The sequence below is a fragment of the Lethenteron reissneri genome, chromosome 28 (assembly GCF_015708825.2).
Source record: "Lethenteron reissneri isolate LAM-NWPU_2019-01 chromosome 28, ASM1570882v1, whole genome shotgun sequence".
Lineage (NCBI taxonomy): Eukaryota > Metazoa > Chordata > Hyperoartia > Petromyzontiformes > Petromyzontidae > Lethenteron > Lethenteron reissneri.
Window position 1 is genome coordinate 3,694,970 of NC_083806.1, and position 16,906 is coordinate 3,711,875.

The 16,906-nt window shown below is 48.8% G+C and overlaps 1 protein-coding gene across 5 annotated transcripts; it reads right to left on the reverse strand.

The window, feature by feature from the left end:
- Nucleotides 1-155: 155 nt before the first annotated feature.
- MTO1 (mitochondrial tRNA translation optimization 1) lies at nt 156-13,220 on the reverse strand. 5 transcript variants are annotated; one of them, XM_061561870.1, is made up of 15 exons: nt 12,975-13,220; nt 12,141-12,287; nt 11,097-11,366; nt 10,492-10,691; nt 10,033-10,150; nt 8,747-8,923; nt 7,517-7,629; nt 6,809-6,921; nt 6,248-6,438; nt 5,881-6,011; nt 5,413-5,617; nt 4,364-4,535; nt 3,690-3,808; nt 2,882-3,039; nt 156-2,560 (listed from the first exon to the last, which is right to left on the reverse strand). In XM_061561870.1, coding segments are annotated over exons 2-15 (2,121 nt in total). In that variant the 5' UTR covers nt 12,142-12,287; nt 12,975-13,220; the 3' UTR covers nt 156-2,407. The 5 variants fall into 5 exon arrangements, with proteins under 5 accessions (XP_061417854.1, XP_061417852.1, XP_061417853.1 ...); XM_061561868.1 differs by lacking the exon at nt 12,975-13,220 and adding an exon at nt 12,507-12,682; XM_061561869.1 differs by lacking the exon at nt 12,975-13,220 and adding an exon at nt 12,527-12,572.
- Nucleotides 13,221-16,906: the final 3,686 nt, after the last annotated feature.

A 16,906-nucleotide genomic window follows, 5' to 3' on the forward strand; every position in this document is an offset into this window, starting at 1 on the left:
ATGTTGAACTTCTCTCTAAGGTGTGTTTGACCGAATGGCCAGGTGTGGGCTTGGTAGTTTTGTGGTAAGGCATGTGCGAAGTTTTATACAGCAAGATGAAGACTTTGTATAATTATTAGTGGAATAACGGCCACAAAAAACACGTGTACAGCATATAAATCTTGTATATTTACTATGAAAAAGAAACTTTTAATCAGTTATTTCCATACTTTGTGTAGTCTATCTCTCAATACGAACAATACAGTACTGTAAAATAACTTAAGAGAACATACACTATGTACATTAACACTTATCAAGTTGCTACTGGTAGATGAGTGGAGGCCGCAAGTCTTCGCCTCTGCAATAACCCTTAAGGGTACCCTCTTCTCGTTCTCTGCAATATCAACGTTTTTACGATTTGATTTGTTACTGTGATCACAGCACGGATCTCCCGTGTAAAAATAGTCGGGCAACTGGCTCAACGGGACCACCATCGATGTCAAAAATCCAATCCATTCAAACTGCAGAAAGCAAGCGTGTGACAAATATTCCAACTTCTCAGGACAACAATTCCCCCCCCCCCCCCTTTTGCCTCCAGTAAAATCCACAGCTCAGAGACCTGATTAACATCTCCATGGTCTGCCGATCCATCACTTTAAAACACCCCACAGGCGAAGCGGAGTCGTTTCACCGTCGCACGTGCCACAAGTAAAACCAAAGCCACCCAGAACACCGCAACTTTAAATAAACAAGGCTCTCAGCGAACGGCACCTGACGTGCATGTGTCGGCTCGCTCTCTGACGCCAAACAGGGTGGTGTTGCCCTTGCCGAGGTCACGAGACCAGGACACCCGACTGAAAGCACGACCGAGCGACACTCTTCCCCGTCCCGTACCTTCTTAGCAGAAAGAATGGCAACAGAAAGGCCGGTGCCGCGATTGTCATTCGACGCGCAATGCGCACAGCACTCGGGGATAAGGCCAGTGTGGATTTTAACAAAAGCGCGTTTTGTATCAGAAGTTGCCCTTAAACTTGCTCCCCCTGCCCCCCCAACCAGTGTAATGTAAGGATGTTGCTTATATCAGAGCTATAATAGGGTTTTTTCCCCTTTTTTCTGGCAAGAAAACTGAAACCTTTTTACAAGGATTCATGTCTGCGTTAACCACAATACTTGCAGTCAAAATGCAAAAAAAACACTATGATAATATATGCATTGTCCTTGAAACGGATTGGTCCACACTAGGGACGGCTTTCTTTTGAGCCTCGACCCAATTGGTGCTCGACCAGAGGACGCCAAAAGGCGTACAGCTCAAAGACAATGCACTATCAAAGTAATGCATATGTTATCAGTGTGATTTTTGTTTGCATTTTGACTGCAAGTATTGTGGTTAATGCAGACATGAATCCTTGTAAAAAGGTTTCAGTTTTGTTGCCAGAAAAAAAGAGGAAAAACCCTATTATATTTTGTACTGGCAAAGGAGGTCTAATGATGTATATCAGAACTGTTCTTATACTAGTAGGAAACCACGTGTTCCACCAGCCCACAGGGGATTATTGTGTCCGTCCGTCGTGCAGGGAAGGGGTGGGGAGGGAGGGGTGGGGAGGGAGGGGCTGGGTGGGGAGGGTGGGGAGGGACTGAATGGGGAGGGTGGGGAGTGGGAGGGGTGGGGCTGGGTGGGGAGGGGCTGGTTACCCCGTGGTGCCCTTATAAAAATCAACGTTTAACCTACTCACGCCGGCTTGTGCCCGCCCTCACAGTCGGGCATATTTGCGGAATACACCACGCCGCCGTTGACCCTGGCCATTGGCCGAGCAACCCAACGTTCCTACCAGCTCCCTCCGCAAGAATGTGTTATTCAGCTACTGACCAAGTAAGCATTTCTGTTCATTGTGCATCAAGAATAATATCTGTAAGAGTAGTCCTAACACCTGGTATATATGATGATAATGAGTGTGATTACCATGGCGCAGTCATGCACGGCAGAAGACCTCACCAGAGCTACACATCGTCACGTGCCCGATCCTGGATAAACATTCGACTGGTGGCAGCGGCCAGTCGCTAACAGAAGCCGGAGGCGTGGGATCTAACGATGCTTCGATGACTAATATTGGTTATTAGGCTCACGATACGTACCACAAATTGTGCGTGTAGTTGGTGATCGTTTATAACGAATGCAGAGTACGCTCATATGACATCCCTTTACGTTGTGGTTAAAGGAACAAACAAAAACTACAAAGAAACAATACAAATGAGATACTAAAAGCAAGACAAAAATTAAACGAATCGTGAATTGACATGCCACCCCGAATCGTGACAATTCCCACTTCTTTGGGTGATGGATAATTCACAGTCGGATGCGCAATGGCTGAGCCTCCACTCGGCTGCATATTGCAGCGCAGCGTCTGTGTGTGTGGTGGCGGGACTCATTTCAATAGGAATCCAGCGCACTCTGTGTGACGCGCGTATCGGAGTTGTGGCCTCCGACCCCTGGCCGCCCGTGATGCGGCCGTTGTCTCACAAAGCGCAGGAGGTTGATGACGGCGGCGGGAGTGACGCCAGGAATCCTTCCGGCGGCTCCGATCTGCGGCCCAGGACAATGGCATAAAAACGACGCACGCCACACTGACGCGAAGGACCAAATCGCACAGAATGTGCCCCCATCTCATGAGAACTCGGGCGTCATAAGCAGGGTCGAACCTTCACAGTGCTGGTCAGCTGCACGCTACACCATGCAGAGTAACGCCGTGAGGATCCACACCAAACAATTGGTGCCATCACGAGCCACCGTCGAGAGCAGTATCACATTCGTTGCGACATTGCGACTTTGTGGATTTACCCAATGCAAGAATTTGCGAGCACTTTTAATATTTGGGAAAATGTGGAGCGCTGGACGAAGACTCACCGTGGGCGGGCGGACGAGCGCGAGCTTCTCTCGCACCTCGCTCGAGAGCGAGATGTTGAGCTGCTCATAGTCCAGGTCGTCCGGGAGCTGCAACGCTTCGTCTCGACGGACCTCATCGATCTCATCCTGCTGCCTCGAGGTGAGTGTGGAGTACACGGCTGGGGAGGATCAGGGGCGGGCGGGTGGGGTGGTGGTGACGGTGAGGAATCGTTATTGTCTAGGCCAGGGGTGCTGAACCTATCCCTCAAGGGCCAGATACGACCTGCAAATTACTTTCAAGTGGCCATCGCCACTTGAGGCCTACCCACAAACTGTCCGTCACTGCAAGCATCTTAGCAGTAATCGGGAACTGGTGGGGGATATTTTCAACTTGGCAACACTTTAGCATGCTCAGTCTATTTGTTACTGCAAGGGCCTCTGGCACTGACGAAAATAACGGAGGTAGGTGTTAATACTCGATTGCCCGCCAGAGGTATGTTCAATTTGGCCCTCGGCAAGGAAATGGTTTCCCATTCCTGGTCTGGGAAATTAGGTGTACCGCACTGTCTGCGTAACATGCCACTGCTTGACGATACGGCTACTCCACACTTCGTGAATACATTGCAAGCCACGGAGCCCAATGTAACCTCGTGTCTATGCGAGCCTTGTTTTTTCAAGTTAAAACAATAAAACGAAGCATCTCGTACATGTCTATCCTGTCTGCCTCGAAAAGTGAGTTGGACGGCAAAATGACATCACGCTGCAGACACACAAAATCAACAGCCTGCAGCGAACTCCACGTGCAACGGAACAAATAGCCACTCGTCACCTTCAATCTTCATTCTCTCGCACACCTCCTGCGAGTGGGTGAACCGGGCAAGGTTTTCCGGGAAGACGACCGCTATGTCCATCAGAGTGACATTTGGCTGTTGCAGAACGAGATGGGCACTGCGACCACAAAGATGGAGAGAAAACCCACAGTGGGACCACAGGCGCCGGCTTCTCTCCACGGAGATGGTGGTAACGCGCCGGGTATGCTTGCGTGTCAACTCCATCGTTGGACGTCCACTACCTGTGCTTCGACAAACATTTAATTATGTAAAAAAAAACATTCTGCCTCTAGCAGAATACAAGACTGGATTTTAATAGGTATGCGTTTGTGCAGGGAGCGGTTATGTAGCGGTTAGCACGCTGCCCTGTGAACCCGGCGCACGGAGTTCGATTCCCTGGGCATGGCTATTATTAAGTGTTTATCTGAACCGGTCCTGGGCCTCCCCTAGATTGACAAGGCTTTACACGAGTACCCGGTGCGGTGTGTAAACTTCAGCAATGGGGAGACGAAGGCGGCCGGGCGTGGTCATGGCTTTCATAGGGGCTCGTAGCATTTACCCCAACAATCTTTATGGGTTACACGGGCAATCTTTGTCTTTTTTAATCTCCATAAGCTCCCATCTGTTTACACGGTTCATACGATGACTTATTCGCACGGCGACTCTCACGTGCCTGGGGCTGTCACTGCGCGTGGTGCTCATGTCACATGACGGCAGCGCCTTATTCCACTTGGAGGTCGAGAGGCGGTGGTCTCGGAGGATGTCGAGCCCCTCCTGGAGCTCCCTGCCGACGGAGAGGGCGCGACGGTAACGCTCCTCACTCACGCAGCCTGCCTCTGTGTAACCTGCACAACAGAGATCCCCCGTGTATCCATGCAGCAGGCTGTTGGGCCAAGGGCTGTGAGGGAGTCCAATGAAGGCCGGTATGGCTCGCACCGCACCTGGCCGCCTTTGTCTCCCCATTGGTGGTGTTTACACCATGCACTGGGTACTCATTTAAGGCTGAGTCGACCGAAGGGAGGCCCAGGATCAATTCAGATATTTCATCACCGATTTAATGGCTGTGAGCGGAAATCCAACTACGGTCATTGGGTTCGTAGCTTCGTACGCTCACCAGTGCACTACCGCTCTGTGTAATCTGCAGACTCGCACACACAAACACATCTTCTTCTCTCCCGTCCAGCTTTTACAGAGGCTGCTGAGTAGTTGGGCTACAAGTACCAGTCCCTCCATCGATTTCTGTCATCGCCTCTATTTCTATCAAACACACACGCACGATGTACACAAATGCATACACACCAACACCCAGCTTGTACAGAGACAACACTCAACATATACATGGGACTGCTGGTGGCAAAGCGGTAATCGCAGGGGACGCTAAATATAACGGTGCCTTTTGTTGACCCGGGAAAGGGTCACCGGGGTCGTTAAAACTATTTCGTTCAGGAGGGTACTGCATTGGAATTTTGGTGCGCTCCATTATTTAGTGGTTTCGTGTGGGAGGACAAGTGAAGAAAACCACACAAATTAGGGGGTGACACTCAAAGCTCAATAAACCACGGCAGTAACACAATCCTAATGCAGGACCCTCCTGAAAGGCAGTTCTTGAGACGGATACATTTATAATTATATTAGTGTTATTTCCCATCACAATATTCAGCCCGGGGCCTTAAAATTGTCGCCGAGTGAATTCCCGGCCGGTGCGATCATTGGCACGCGCACCTCTCGGTGTGAGGCGCTGGTCTGCATTGTCAGGCCGCAGCGAGAGCCGGAACTCGGCGCGGCTGGTGAACATGCGGTAGGGCTCGCTGGCGCCCATGGTGGTGAGGTCATCGATGAGCACGCCCAGGTAGCCCTCCGTGCGGCTCACGACGAACGGCGGCCGCCCCGTCGCCCTCAGGCCTGCGTTTATGCCGGCTATTATTCCCTGCAGGCAGACGTAGGGAAGGGAAAAAAAAAAACACAAGTGACGATCCCGACAGGCAACGTCGGCTGGCCTGCATCGAACACCGGCAGCAGCCGGCAACTTTATAAATTGGAATGAGAATGTGAGCTGCTTCTTTGAGTCTTTGATAAAGCTGACAAAATTATATCGGAGAGCCGTACGGTACAGCCGCAACCCGAGACGTCGTTACTGGTCGTTCCTAGTGACCCGAGCTGCCCAGGGACCCCTGCCTCGATCTCCCTAACCTGCGCGGCTGCCTCCTCGTAGCCCGTGGTGCCGTTGATCTGCCCCGCGAAGAACAGCCCCTGCACGAGGCGCGTTTCCAAGGTTGGACGGATCTGCCGTGGGTCCATGAAGTCGTACTGCACCCCGTAGCCTGGCGGTCGAGCAAGGAAAGCAAGAGCACCCCTCCCTGTTATCGTACCACAGTTCACCCGTTCACACGTGACACACGAATACCAGCATTCCTCCGTGCAGCCACAATGCGCTGTGAAGAATGCAAAATAAAAATCGGGCCTAGTTAGGAAACGCGGTCTTGAAGGTTGTGCGAGCCACATCGTGCTCGCACGATCTTGAGGACCGCTCCCCTCCACGCCGCGTCGCGCCCCTGACCTGGGCGCAAGACGCGACAGTTCTCGAGTCCGGGGATGGTGCGCAGCAGCTGCTCCTGTAGAGGGGCGGGTAACGTCATGGACAGGCCCTGCGGGTAGATGATGTCGGAGTGCAGCCCCTCGGGCTCCAGCCATACCTGGTGCCTCCGCCCCGAGAAGCGCAGCACCTTCGCCTCGATGGATGGGCAGTACCTTGAGTAACGCAGCGCACGCGCCGTGTCAGCACGAGTGCGACGCGCACGCCGACACACACGTATGCGTACTCACTTTTAACCAGCGATAAGCTGTCTGGGTGAACGCACATTTACGTATATCATCTCTTACCAGTTTTATTACAATTGTGCTTTAGTTATTGTGTATCAGTTATTGTGTATCAATACAAAGTGGTCACTTTGAGCTCTGGCTGGAGAATGGCTCACTTAAGTAGGTATCACTGAACTACTACTTATCAACACTCAGGGTGCTGCAGTTTCCCACATTTCCCGTGATAGAGGACTTATAACCAAATCATTGTTGATTGTCGCCGGTGGTAAAGAGCAAACGTCGCACTGGCACAACTCACCTTGGCCCCATTGTGGTCTCCGCCACGTGCATGGTCTGATGAAGATTGTCCCGTATCATCCGCTCCACCTCCGGGCCCGTATGTGTCAAGTGACACACCATCTGCTCCTCGGGCTGGAGACGCACACACACACACGGCTCAGCCTCTGGGCAGTTTAAGGGCTCAGTGGAAAGCATTCCATACTTCAAGCCTTTGCCTAATAATTTAAATTGTTGTGCTTTCGCTATTATTCCTTGAGACGCAAAGTTGTCCATGTGGAACCCTTGAAGTGCAGCTCGATTCATGTTAGAGAACGGCCCGCGAGGGGAGGTGGTCTCTATTTTTGACGGTACAGCTTCCTGACTTCGCATGCCCTCCCTTGGTGAGAGCGGATGGTCAATGAACCACATGAGCACATCACAAGGATGCTGCGGATAACTTACGGACACATGGAGACTCGAGTACACCCCACAGTGTGAATGTGGTGAACAACTTCAAATGACGGAACATCCAGTGAACATCTGTCCACCGTTTCTCACTCCCCCGGATCTCTGTGATTCAATTGGTATCTCCTGAAGCTCTCAACTGGATATCAAAATGTGATATACTGTAAAAAGTGTATAATATTCCTCTATACAATAATCTTAATTCAGGACTGAGTGTGCCAGGGATCACTGTAGTGAAGTAGGTCTGTGCCAACAGCGAGCAAAGGAGAACGAATGAGGCTACCTTGATCCACACTTTCTCATTCATGAAGCTGAATGGAACCGGAGGGTTGTCCGGAAACTGTTTCTGAAGATCGGCGAAATTCACAGAATCTTTGGCGATCCGTGGTGGCGTTCCTGAAACATGAAATAGGCACGTTACCGAGTACCGACGGTGACCACATTACTCAACACGAGCTTCTTGTGCCTTCAGCGCAAGAACGGAGAGTGTGCTTTAAATGCAACCTATAATTTCATATAACCGTGACCCTAGGAATGTGGAATTTCCACCCCTAGCTCAGTGCCACCAATGGAGATGACCGCCACCCCCAATGGTCGATTGTGTGCCGGGTAGCAGCAGCAAGCCCACCGGAACTCATCCGTTTTAAATCCACGAAGACCGGTGATGTCATGGTGACGGCAGGAGATGTGCAAGATATTTCTGGGAGGACCGAACGTATACGGTCATGACAGTACCTGTCCAGAAATAATATTTTACGTGTATAGGTAGTCCCCGAGTTACGATGGTCCGACTCACGATATTTCGATCTTACGATAGCGATACGACAAAATTGCCATCAACAACCTAACATCGTTCAAGTATGCAGACGACGGACAGAATCTTGGCGAGTACAGTACAATATGATACGTTACGATATGTTCAATGCATTTATGATACGTAGCTTTAGCGATTTCATTTTAAGGTTACCACGATACGATACGTTCAATGCATGTTAAAAGTTTTTATAGCAGATAGGATTGTTTCCTGAAAAAACTTTCTATTAAATTGCAGTTCATATAGGTAGGCTAAGAATTTACCTTGTTTTTTTTACTTTACATTTTACTGTGCAATACAGTATTGTAATTAATAAATACACACAGAATATAGTTTATACAGTACGGTACTGTAAATTGCTTTGTTTTGCTAAATTATCACCATTCTTTAAGACTCCTGGGTAGGCGAGGCCATCTTCGACTTACGATAGGTCGTCATAACGCATCTCCATCGTAAGTAGAGGACTACCTGTATTAGTAGTATTACTCTAATTTATGTCTGCGGGTTTATGTTTTTTTCTGCATGACGTCTCACGTTTAGTGTTGGGAACTTCTCTGTCCGCGGAGAAGCTCACGGCACGTGGAGTGAAAAAGTGAAACAGCGTGCCCGACAGTACGCGCTACAACCCCAAATAACAACATCGGAAAGCTGTATATCACGACCGGGAAAACCTGCAGCGGTACCGCCGGCCAGCCTCACCCGTTTTGAGTCTCCCAACGGTGAAGCCGAGCTCCTCGAGCGTCCGAGCCAGCCCCACGGCGGGGCCGTCGCCCGCGCGCCCCGCCGGCCACGTCTCCGTGCCGATGCCCACGACCCCGCGCAGGAACGTGCCCGCGGTGATCACCACGCCGTGCCCCTCCACCCGCTCGCCGCTCCCTAGCGGCCACACGCACACGTCCAGGGGGCAGAGGTCGCAAACGGGTTTTGATTCCTTACCCGGACCCGGCCGCACCAGGGTCGCAAATGGGTACCCGTACCCGGCCGGGTACGAGTACCCGTTCCCTACTCGTACCCGTACCCTACCCGAAATGAGTGACAAACGGTTACTCACCAGTGACTCACGGCCTACCCGTACCCGGCCGCATCAGGGTCGCAAACGGGTACCCGTACCCGGCCGGGTACGGGTAGCCGAGTATCGGGTAGGGTATGGGTATCGGGTACCCGATTGCGACCTCTGCCAGGGGGTCAGCGACTGGGAGAGAGGTTAAAACGTTCAGACATCATGGTCAGGCATGAGAGCGATGAGGCAAGTGTTTATTTAAATACAAATCTGAATTGGAAGGCATGAATAATTCACACGCCAAGCAATTGAGACGAATTGTCATGATTCATGTTTTGCGATTGAGGAACGTATAATTTGGCTTCGTCTTTTCTGTCTCAATTGTATAATGTTGGTGGTTACCCTAGTTTCAATATAACATTAGCATTTACATTTCACATAATTCACACAGGTGGTAAATAACGATTATCACACATATTCTTGGGACTTTTGGTAAAGCCACGTAGATAGATCAAATAATAAAAAAAAATAACAATTTCATGATGTTTCGATCGCAACACCAGCAATCGTCATCAGGTGAGAAATATTGCGGGAGAGCTGCTGCGATCGAAATGTCGTGATATTGTTATTATTTTGTATTATTTGATCTATCTACATGGCTTTACCGAAAGACCCAAGAATATGAATGCCTGCAATCACAAAAGCTTTAAGTCAAGATTATCACACACTCAATTTGATGCATTTACAGTGAGTATAAGAAATGTTATTAATTCATGAATCGATGCATCACTACATGCCTAATAATTATGGATTTAGCTATGTAACAGTAATTCAGAACAAGGGTCACACGGACCACATCATTAACTAGGTAACGGTACATGTCAGGTTGCGTACACAGCTGAGGTTGGGGTAAATGGCTTCAACTCACAAGCTAAGAAGGATAAGCCGGACTGTGATGGGTGTACAGCGAGAGTCTGAGACATACCCAGAATAACTCCGCGCACACGACACTTCCCCACTTGCGTCACCGCGGGCTCATCGACGATCAGGTCCTCCACAGCTGCCGTCCGCACCGTCAGGTTCGGCGTCCTCAAGATCTCCTCCTGAGTTCCAGTCCAGGGGTCCAAAGGCAATGGTCACAGGTGCATTGTACACAGGGCTTCTTACATAGAAAAAGAGCTTCGTAGCTCATCGGATTTCTCCAGGATAAATAAAGATTCTCATTCTATGAATCAACACAATGCCCCAGGTAAAATAATGAAATTTCAATCGGAAAACTCCACGAATTAGTCAATCACGGGGAATTTCCCGCATCTTTTGACATCTTAAAAAAATTATACAAGGTGCCTGAAACAATGACATATACGTCCAAAATTGTGCACTCACCCAAATGGTCTAGAGAGCTAGAGTGTGCGGTGGTGGGTTTCAGGAGGAGCAGCGGCACCTGCATGTTTTGCTTGTACAACGTGCGGTCGATTTGCGCTCGAAGTCCCCACACAGCGGCGCCCTTGCGGCGGTTGAGCACGTGGTAGTGCACGCCCGAGAGGTCGCACAAGCGCCCACACAGCCCGTCCAGGGCATCCACCTCGCGCATTAGATGGCCCTTGCCGATGCCGCCAAACGAAGGGTTACACGACATCTCGCCTGCTCCGTAACCGTGCCAGGGAAGGTGAGCGGGGGAGGGCAGAGATCGGCGATGAGAGAACACAAGCAGAGACAGAGTGTGACCACCTGGTAATGGAATAGAATGATGGTGAAAGTAGCGCACAGCAACATTAGTGGTAAAGTTATGAAACTTATCACTACATAGCTGCCAACACTGAAAAGTCAACCCAAAGAGCAGGTTGAGATGTCACCTTGAGTGACACGGGTATTCAGATGAGAGAAGAAAAGGTGAAAACTTCTGTTACGGTGATGACAGTGCCAACGATGCCGATTACACGATGACAATGTAGATTGGTGATTTTACCAAGTTCAATTCTAATGCTGCCGAGGATTCCGATTTCTGAACGCGCTCGGGGGCGCTCTCGACGCCTCTGCCGTGCTCACCGACGGTGTCGAACTTGTGCGTGACGAGCAGCGTCCGGGCCCCCGTGCGCGCTGCAGCCGCTGCCGCCTCGCTCCCCGCGTGGCCCCCTCCCACCACGATCACGTCGAACTCGGGGGTGCTCTCCACTCCTTCGTGTCCAGAGCTGCAGTAATGGGCACGAGACGGCCATCCCACCTCTCCTACAGAGTGCTTCCACGTGGCTCCACGGGCTCTCGCGTGACGATTCAAGCAGCGCAGACGATTTGCTCCTTTCAGAAGCATCTCTGACACTTACGGAGGTTAACAAGAGTGCACATGAATCGGATTAGTCAAAGGGTTTTCACAAACCAAGTCTAACTCTGTAAAAACATGAAACACTGACGAGAAAGAAATGTGGATGCAGGCTGGACACAAGAGTCACAATAATGTACAATACATGCAGAAGGTGATTTTAGGTTGCAAAGGACGCGATTGTGAACATTACTTCAGTCTTCCCATCATGCCCTGCAATCTGTGCCCAGTGGTCAGGGAGGGCTTGTTCACTTAAAGCCCACGAGGCACAAGGCAGACGTAAGCATTGACTATGCATGATCCCTGACAAGGATGAAGATGCCAATAATTATATAGTCACAATTCATAATATAGGTTTCTTTGGGTTAGACCGCGTAAATGTGTCGTTAAACCCGCCACCACCCGACACACCCACTTTAGAAAGGTTTGTCACGATTTGTCCACTACGAGTCCGGCAGATGAACACATGCATCAGAGAACAAAACGCAAACGAGAAACATTTGACTTACGAAACGTGACATTGGGCGGGGAAATGATCAAGGATGGGATACAGCAGGTGGACATGAGACTGGTGTCAGGACGCCAGCCAACCATGGTGGGAAATGCGAGCGAGGTGCATTGTGGCATTGCGGGAATGTGATAGATTACAACAACGTGGAGGGAGAGGAGGCTTCATCCAGCGGTGGACATAAATTAGCCGATGATAAAGATGACATCACGAGAAACGGTGCGAACACGCGAGAAGACACAGGTAAGTCTCATTCGTAACTTACTTCACAAGTGCCGCGTTTAAGGGCGGCGCTGTGCAAACTCTGGGCAGCCCAAGGAGTCCTCGGTGACCTTGCTGTAGGACCGGTGACGCCGCGTGCATCCAATTCCGAAATTTCGGTGGTCAACAACTTGAAAACGTCCGTCCGGTACTGACGGGACGAGGAGGACGGAGGGAGGAAAGGGGTGGGGGGCAAACGCAGTTTGTGTGGGCAGTGCACGCGAATCAACCAAAAAAACGCGAGCTCTACCTCTACCGAGCAAACCCTCCTATCGACGCTAAACCCCCACCGGCCCTTAGTAAGTTATTTTAGTTCCGTGTGTGTGTCTCTCTCTGTGTGCGAGAAAACGCATCCTCAGTGTGCGCTCACGTGTTTAGCGGCCACCTGACCTCAGCCCGAACACGTGTTCCGTTCTGCTCACTCGCTTCCGGGTCGCAGGGCGGAGAGAGGGGGGGGGAGCCCCCTGACGGGATTTTGGGGGGTGGGATCTGAGCCAATGAGAGGCCGAGTCTCGCGGTAAGGGGCGTGGTCTGATATAGAGGGGCGTGGTTTAATGCAGGGGAGGGGGGGGCAGTGCCCGAAACGTCGCCAATTAATGTTTGCAATACATTGCATTTATACACACATTTATGTGTTGTTTCCGAAATTATTTGGTGACGCGGCCGTCGGCAGTGGTGCACAAGCACAATTAACAAAACAAAAGATATATAATTCAATAACAGTGCCTATAAAATAAAAACTAAATCCATAATAGGCGACGTTTGGGGGGAGAAGGGGGGGGGGGGATTCCGATACCAATAACCCCGCCAATTCGCCACTAAGTGACCGTGACCTCACCACGGCGACTGTGCCAGGCTGGGTGCACTTTGAGGTCGCCACGTCAAGTTGTCGAAGGCTCGCGCTGCTGACAGCAGCACGAGGAGGAGGAGGAAGAGGTTCTCGTGGCCATCAGCAATGGCCCTTCTCTTTCGCGAGCACATCTCGACGAACGCGCGTGAGTTTCGTTGCTAATAGGAATTGTTGTTGTTGTCGTTGTTGTTGTTGGAGTTTCCGAGTCGGAGCGAGCGGACGAGGTTCGTTGTGGGGGGGAGGGAGGGAGGGGCCTCTTGGTGCGGAAGAGGCGGAGCCGAAGCTAATTTACATAAATAATTAACAGCCCAACCGGAAGTTGAGGGGAGGGTGGAAGAGAAGGGGGAGGGGGGATGTGGGGGGTGGGGGGGAAGAAAGTAGTCCCGACGCCGCGTGGAACACCCCCCCCCACCCCCTTTCCTCCTCGCAGAACGCAAACCGGCGGCGGCGGATCACGCGCCATTGCTTCGTGTATCGATTCATCGATCCGATTGGCCCCCACATATTAAATCGATTCCTATCCAGCACGATAACATTCATCTGAATCGCGCGCGTGATTGGATTTATGATCGATCCACCCAAAACTTTATGCAAATTGTCTCCCCCGATTGCCTCTTGTTCCTAGGAACGAGAGGGATAACAAACGGGCAGAGAAGACGATCCGTGTTGTGGCACAACGCACGAGATGGTTACAACAACAACATCAACAACAAAGCTTCGCGTATAAGAGCGCAACCCCAATAGCACGGACAATAGGGGAAAGGGATAACAACTGGACCCGTGGCACAATCACTCATAGCTGTCACAAACCCGCACTTTTTAAGCTTAGACGTTTCAAAGACGTCGTCTATTTGTGTCTCTCCCTTGTGATGGAACTTTATAGGGTGAACGTTGAGACTGATAAGAGCCACGGGGTGACCAATAAGGTCTGAATTGGCCTATAATAAGGTGGGGCACTGACACACAAACATGGTATACTAATAGGTTATTTGCTTCTAATTGGGACGGTTAATCATTGCGTAATTAATGTTCACGATCATTTACAAATAATGTTTATTTAGAACGTATTTTTAAAACCCCGGTGTTTTTAACTCAGGTGTGGTCAAAGGAGTCTTCTTCTTCGTTGTGTCCTCCTGTTCAATCCATATAGTCGTGGAGCATGGATTAAACATTTAAAGTCACCCCTTAATCAGATGTCCCCATGTAGGAATTTCCACCAATCTCAGGCACGAGGTCGAATCAACAATTTGCTGTTGCTGTTGCGTGGGAGTCTCGACAGATTGCGACTATTCCATGGACTCGTTAGGGGGGTTTAATGTTCTGCAGTGGTTGTAAGCATTGCACCCAGGGATCGATTATTAACACCCACGAGTCTGTTCACGTGTAAGGTGCGCCCTAGACGTGTCCTGAAATGCCTTCTTGTTTCGATTTAAAGCTTTCGTGACTGCAGGGATTCATATTCTTCGTTCTTTCGGTAAAGTCACGTAGAAGGCAAATAAAGTAATACAAATCAAACATTAAAATTTTCACGTTTCGATTGCAACACAAGCAATCATCATCAGGTGTGAAAACTACAGCCAAAAATATTATTGTTGTAGTTTTCACATCGGATAATGATTGCTTGTGTTGCAATAGAAACGTCGTGATAATTTTTATTACGTTTTATTTTTTATTACTTTATTATTTCCCTTCAAAGTGACTTTACCGAAAGAACCAAGAAAATGCCTTCTTATTGTTGTTCCACGCTTCGCCACTTCTCAAGAATGGCCATGGCTCGAAACGTTCTCCGAGTCAATCCCTATTGCATACCAACCCCTAATCAGTTGCCAACCTTATTACAGACCAATTCAGATCTTATTGGTCACCCCGTGCCCTTATAAATCTCAACGTTCATCCTCCAGTCCCATCACAAGAGAGAAACACAAACAAATAAGACACAAAATTTTTTGTTTTTGTTTTTTTGACCGTATGGACCTGAAAAACTTATGGGTTTACAGATTTTCTATTGTTGACCCGGCGTGATTGATGAAGAACGTGATGCAAACGTCGACACGCAAATAATTTAAACTTCATCATGAGCCATGATCAATCCACTGCTGGATTAATTCAGAATTCAGGCCCTCCCCCCAACCCTACCCCCATGCCATGCGATGTCACAATCCATCTGGCGCCTGCCACGATTTCATCACTCCATCTCCATCGTAGACGATGTATCTTGGGTGCCTTCTCTCATTTATCTATTTAGCCCATCGTCTCTTGTAGCCGTGACGTGTCTTAGCCAAGCCCGCATTTTTATCTTGTGGTTAAATACAATGTACCGTTTTTATTGACCGACTTAAAATGCTGAACATGTGCGTCAAAGAGGCGTATTGGTCACGGGATCCCTCCAGTATGAATATATATTATGATTTTGAATGATGTAATGAACCTGCTCATTTTTTTCTAATTTGCGTTTTCCTTTCTGTATCTCGGTGATAATGCCAAGCATCAATCTATTCATGCCACCGAATAACCCAGTTTTAAAAAAAACTGTTTACTTTTTCACGTTCCTTTATCAAAAGTGGAAAATAAGTAGGTCACGTTTTTTGGGGCAATGATCTTTCTTCACAGCACACGGGCCGGGAGAGGTGTAATGAATACAACACAATGCTCTTTCTCTTGCAGCTAACAACACCCCCTTCAGTAATGCCTCGGACGGTCACACTCAAGTTTTAAAACTTTCTAAAATGGTTTAAAAAAATACTTTTAGTCCCAGGCAAACGCTGCCATTATGTAACTCTACAATCAAAAGCGGGCTCACTTCCCAGACTACGCTTAACCCTTAAATGCAATTACATCACCTTTAAGTTTTTGTCGACCTTGTGCCTGGTGTATATTTGTAATACGTATTTACTTTAACTTTACGGGACGCGGGGGAGGCAAATGGAGGGCGTTTAGTTTCATTACGAGCCCCTATGACGAAACCCATCAACCTCGTGCGAGACTGAATACACAACCTCGGTTACTCATTACCTACAGACGCCCGTCAATAGCCTGAGGAGCTTGCAGACGTGGCTTTAAAACTCGTGTGTATTCAACGGCAGCCACCGCTTGGTTGAAGGTTAATAATGATAATTGTAAATGTTGTGGATTTGCTGTCCAACGCACCGGTTGTTGATGTACTAATAACGAATTGGCATGTTCTGTTTACGTGACTGAGACCATTACTAATTGGCCGTCGGGTGGTGGCGGGTTTCACGACACATTTATATTTACGCGATCTAACCCTAATAAGTAATATATATTAAAAAAAACTTTTTTTTTAAACACGCTTTAATGAAATGTACCGTACTAGTAATGGAAGAACTCCACGACTTGAGGAAGTGGCCCCGAAGCTTGCCATAACGTAAGGCACCGTGGTCAATTAGACCCAAGCCGAAACATAACATTAAAAAAAATGTTTAGAAATATAATTTTTTTTATGATAGAATATAGTATTGTCATCAGTATGACATAAGTATACCAAGTTTGCAGTCGATACCACATTGGGAAGTGGGTTAAAATTGAGTTACAAGATTTGAGGATACAACAACAGAGTGAGTTAAATAAAAGCGTAGAATAAACGAATTTATGGAAGAAGAATAATAACAACGGCTGGCTCGTTGTATATTTGCAATACAGAGGCGCATTGTGAGTTTCGATCTCCCGGTGCGGCATTTTAAACAATGGGAGTGAGTATTATTAGTATGCACTTATTCTTGGTTCTTTCGGTAAAGTCACGTAGAAGGGAAATAATAAAATGAAAATAAAACAATAAAATTCTCACGACGTTTCGATTGCAACACAAGCAATCGCCATCAGGTGTGAATAACCACAGCAAAACATTTTATTTATTTATTTCAAGTTGCACGCAACCAGTTGCACGCAACCAGTTGAACGCA

Bases quoted from the DNA above. Each gene is read 5' to 3' on its own strand.
- MTO1 (XM_061561870.1), bottom strand. The intron at 6,922-7,516 runs GTAGCCTCATTC...GTGCGTCTCCAG, and splicing joins ATGAGAAAGTGTGGATCAAG to CCCGAGGAGCAGATGGTGTG. The intron at 6,012-6,247 runs GTCAGGGGCGCG...CTCGACCGCCAG, and splicing joins CTGTCGCGTCTTGCGCCCAG to GCTACGGGGTGCAGTACGAC.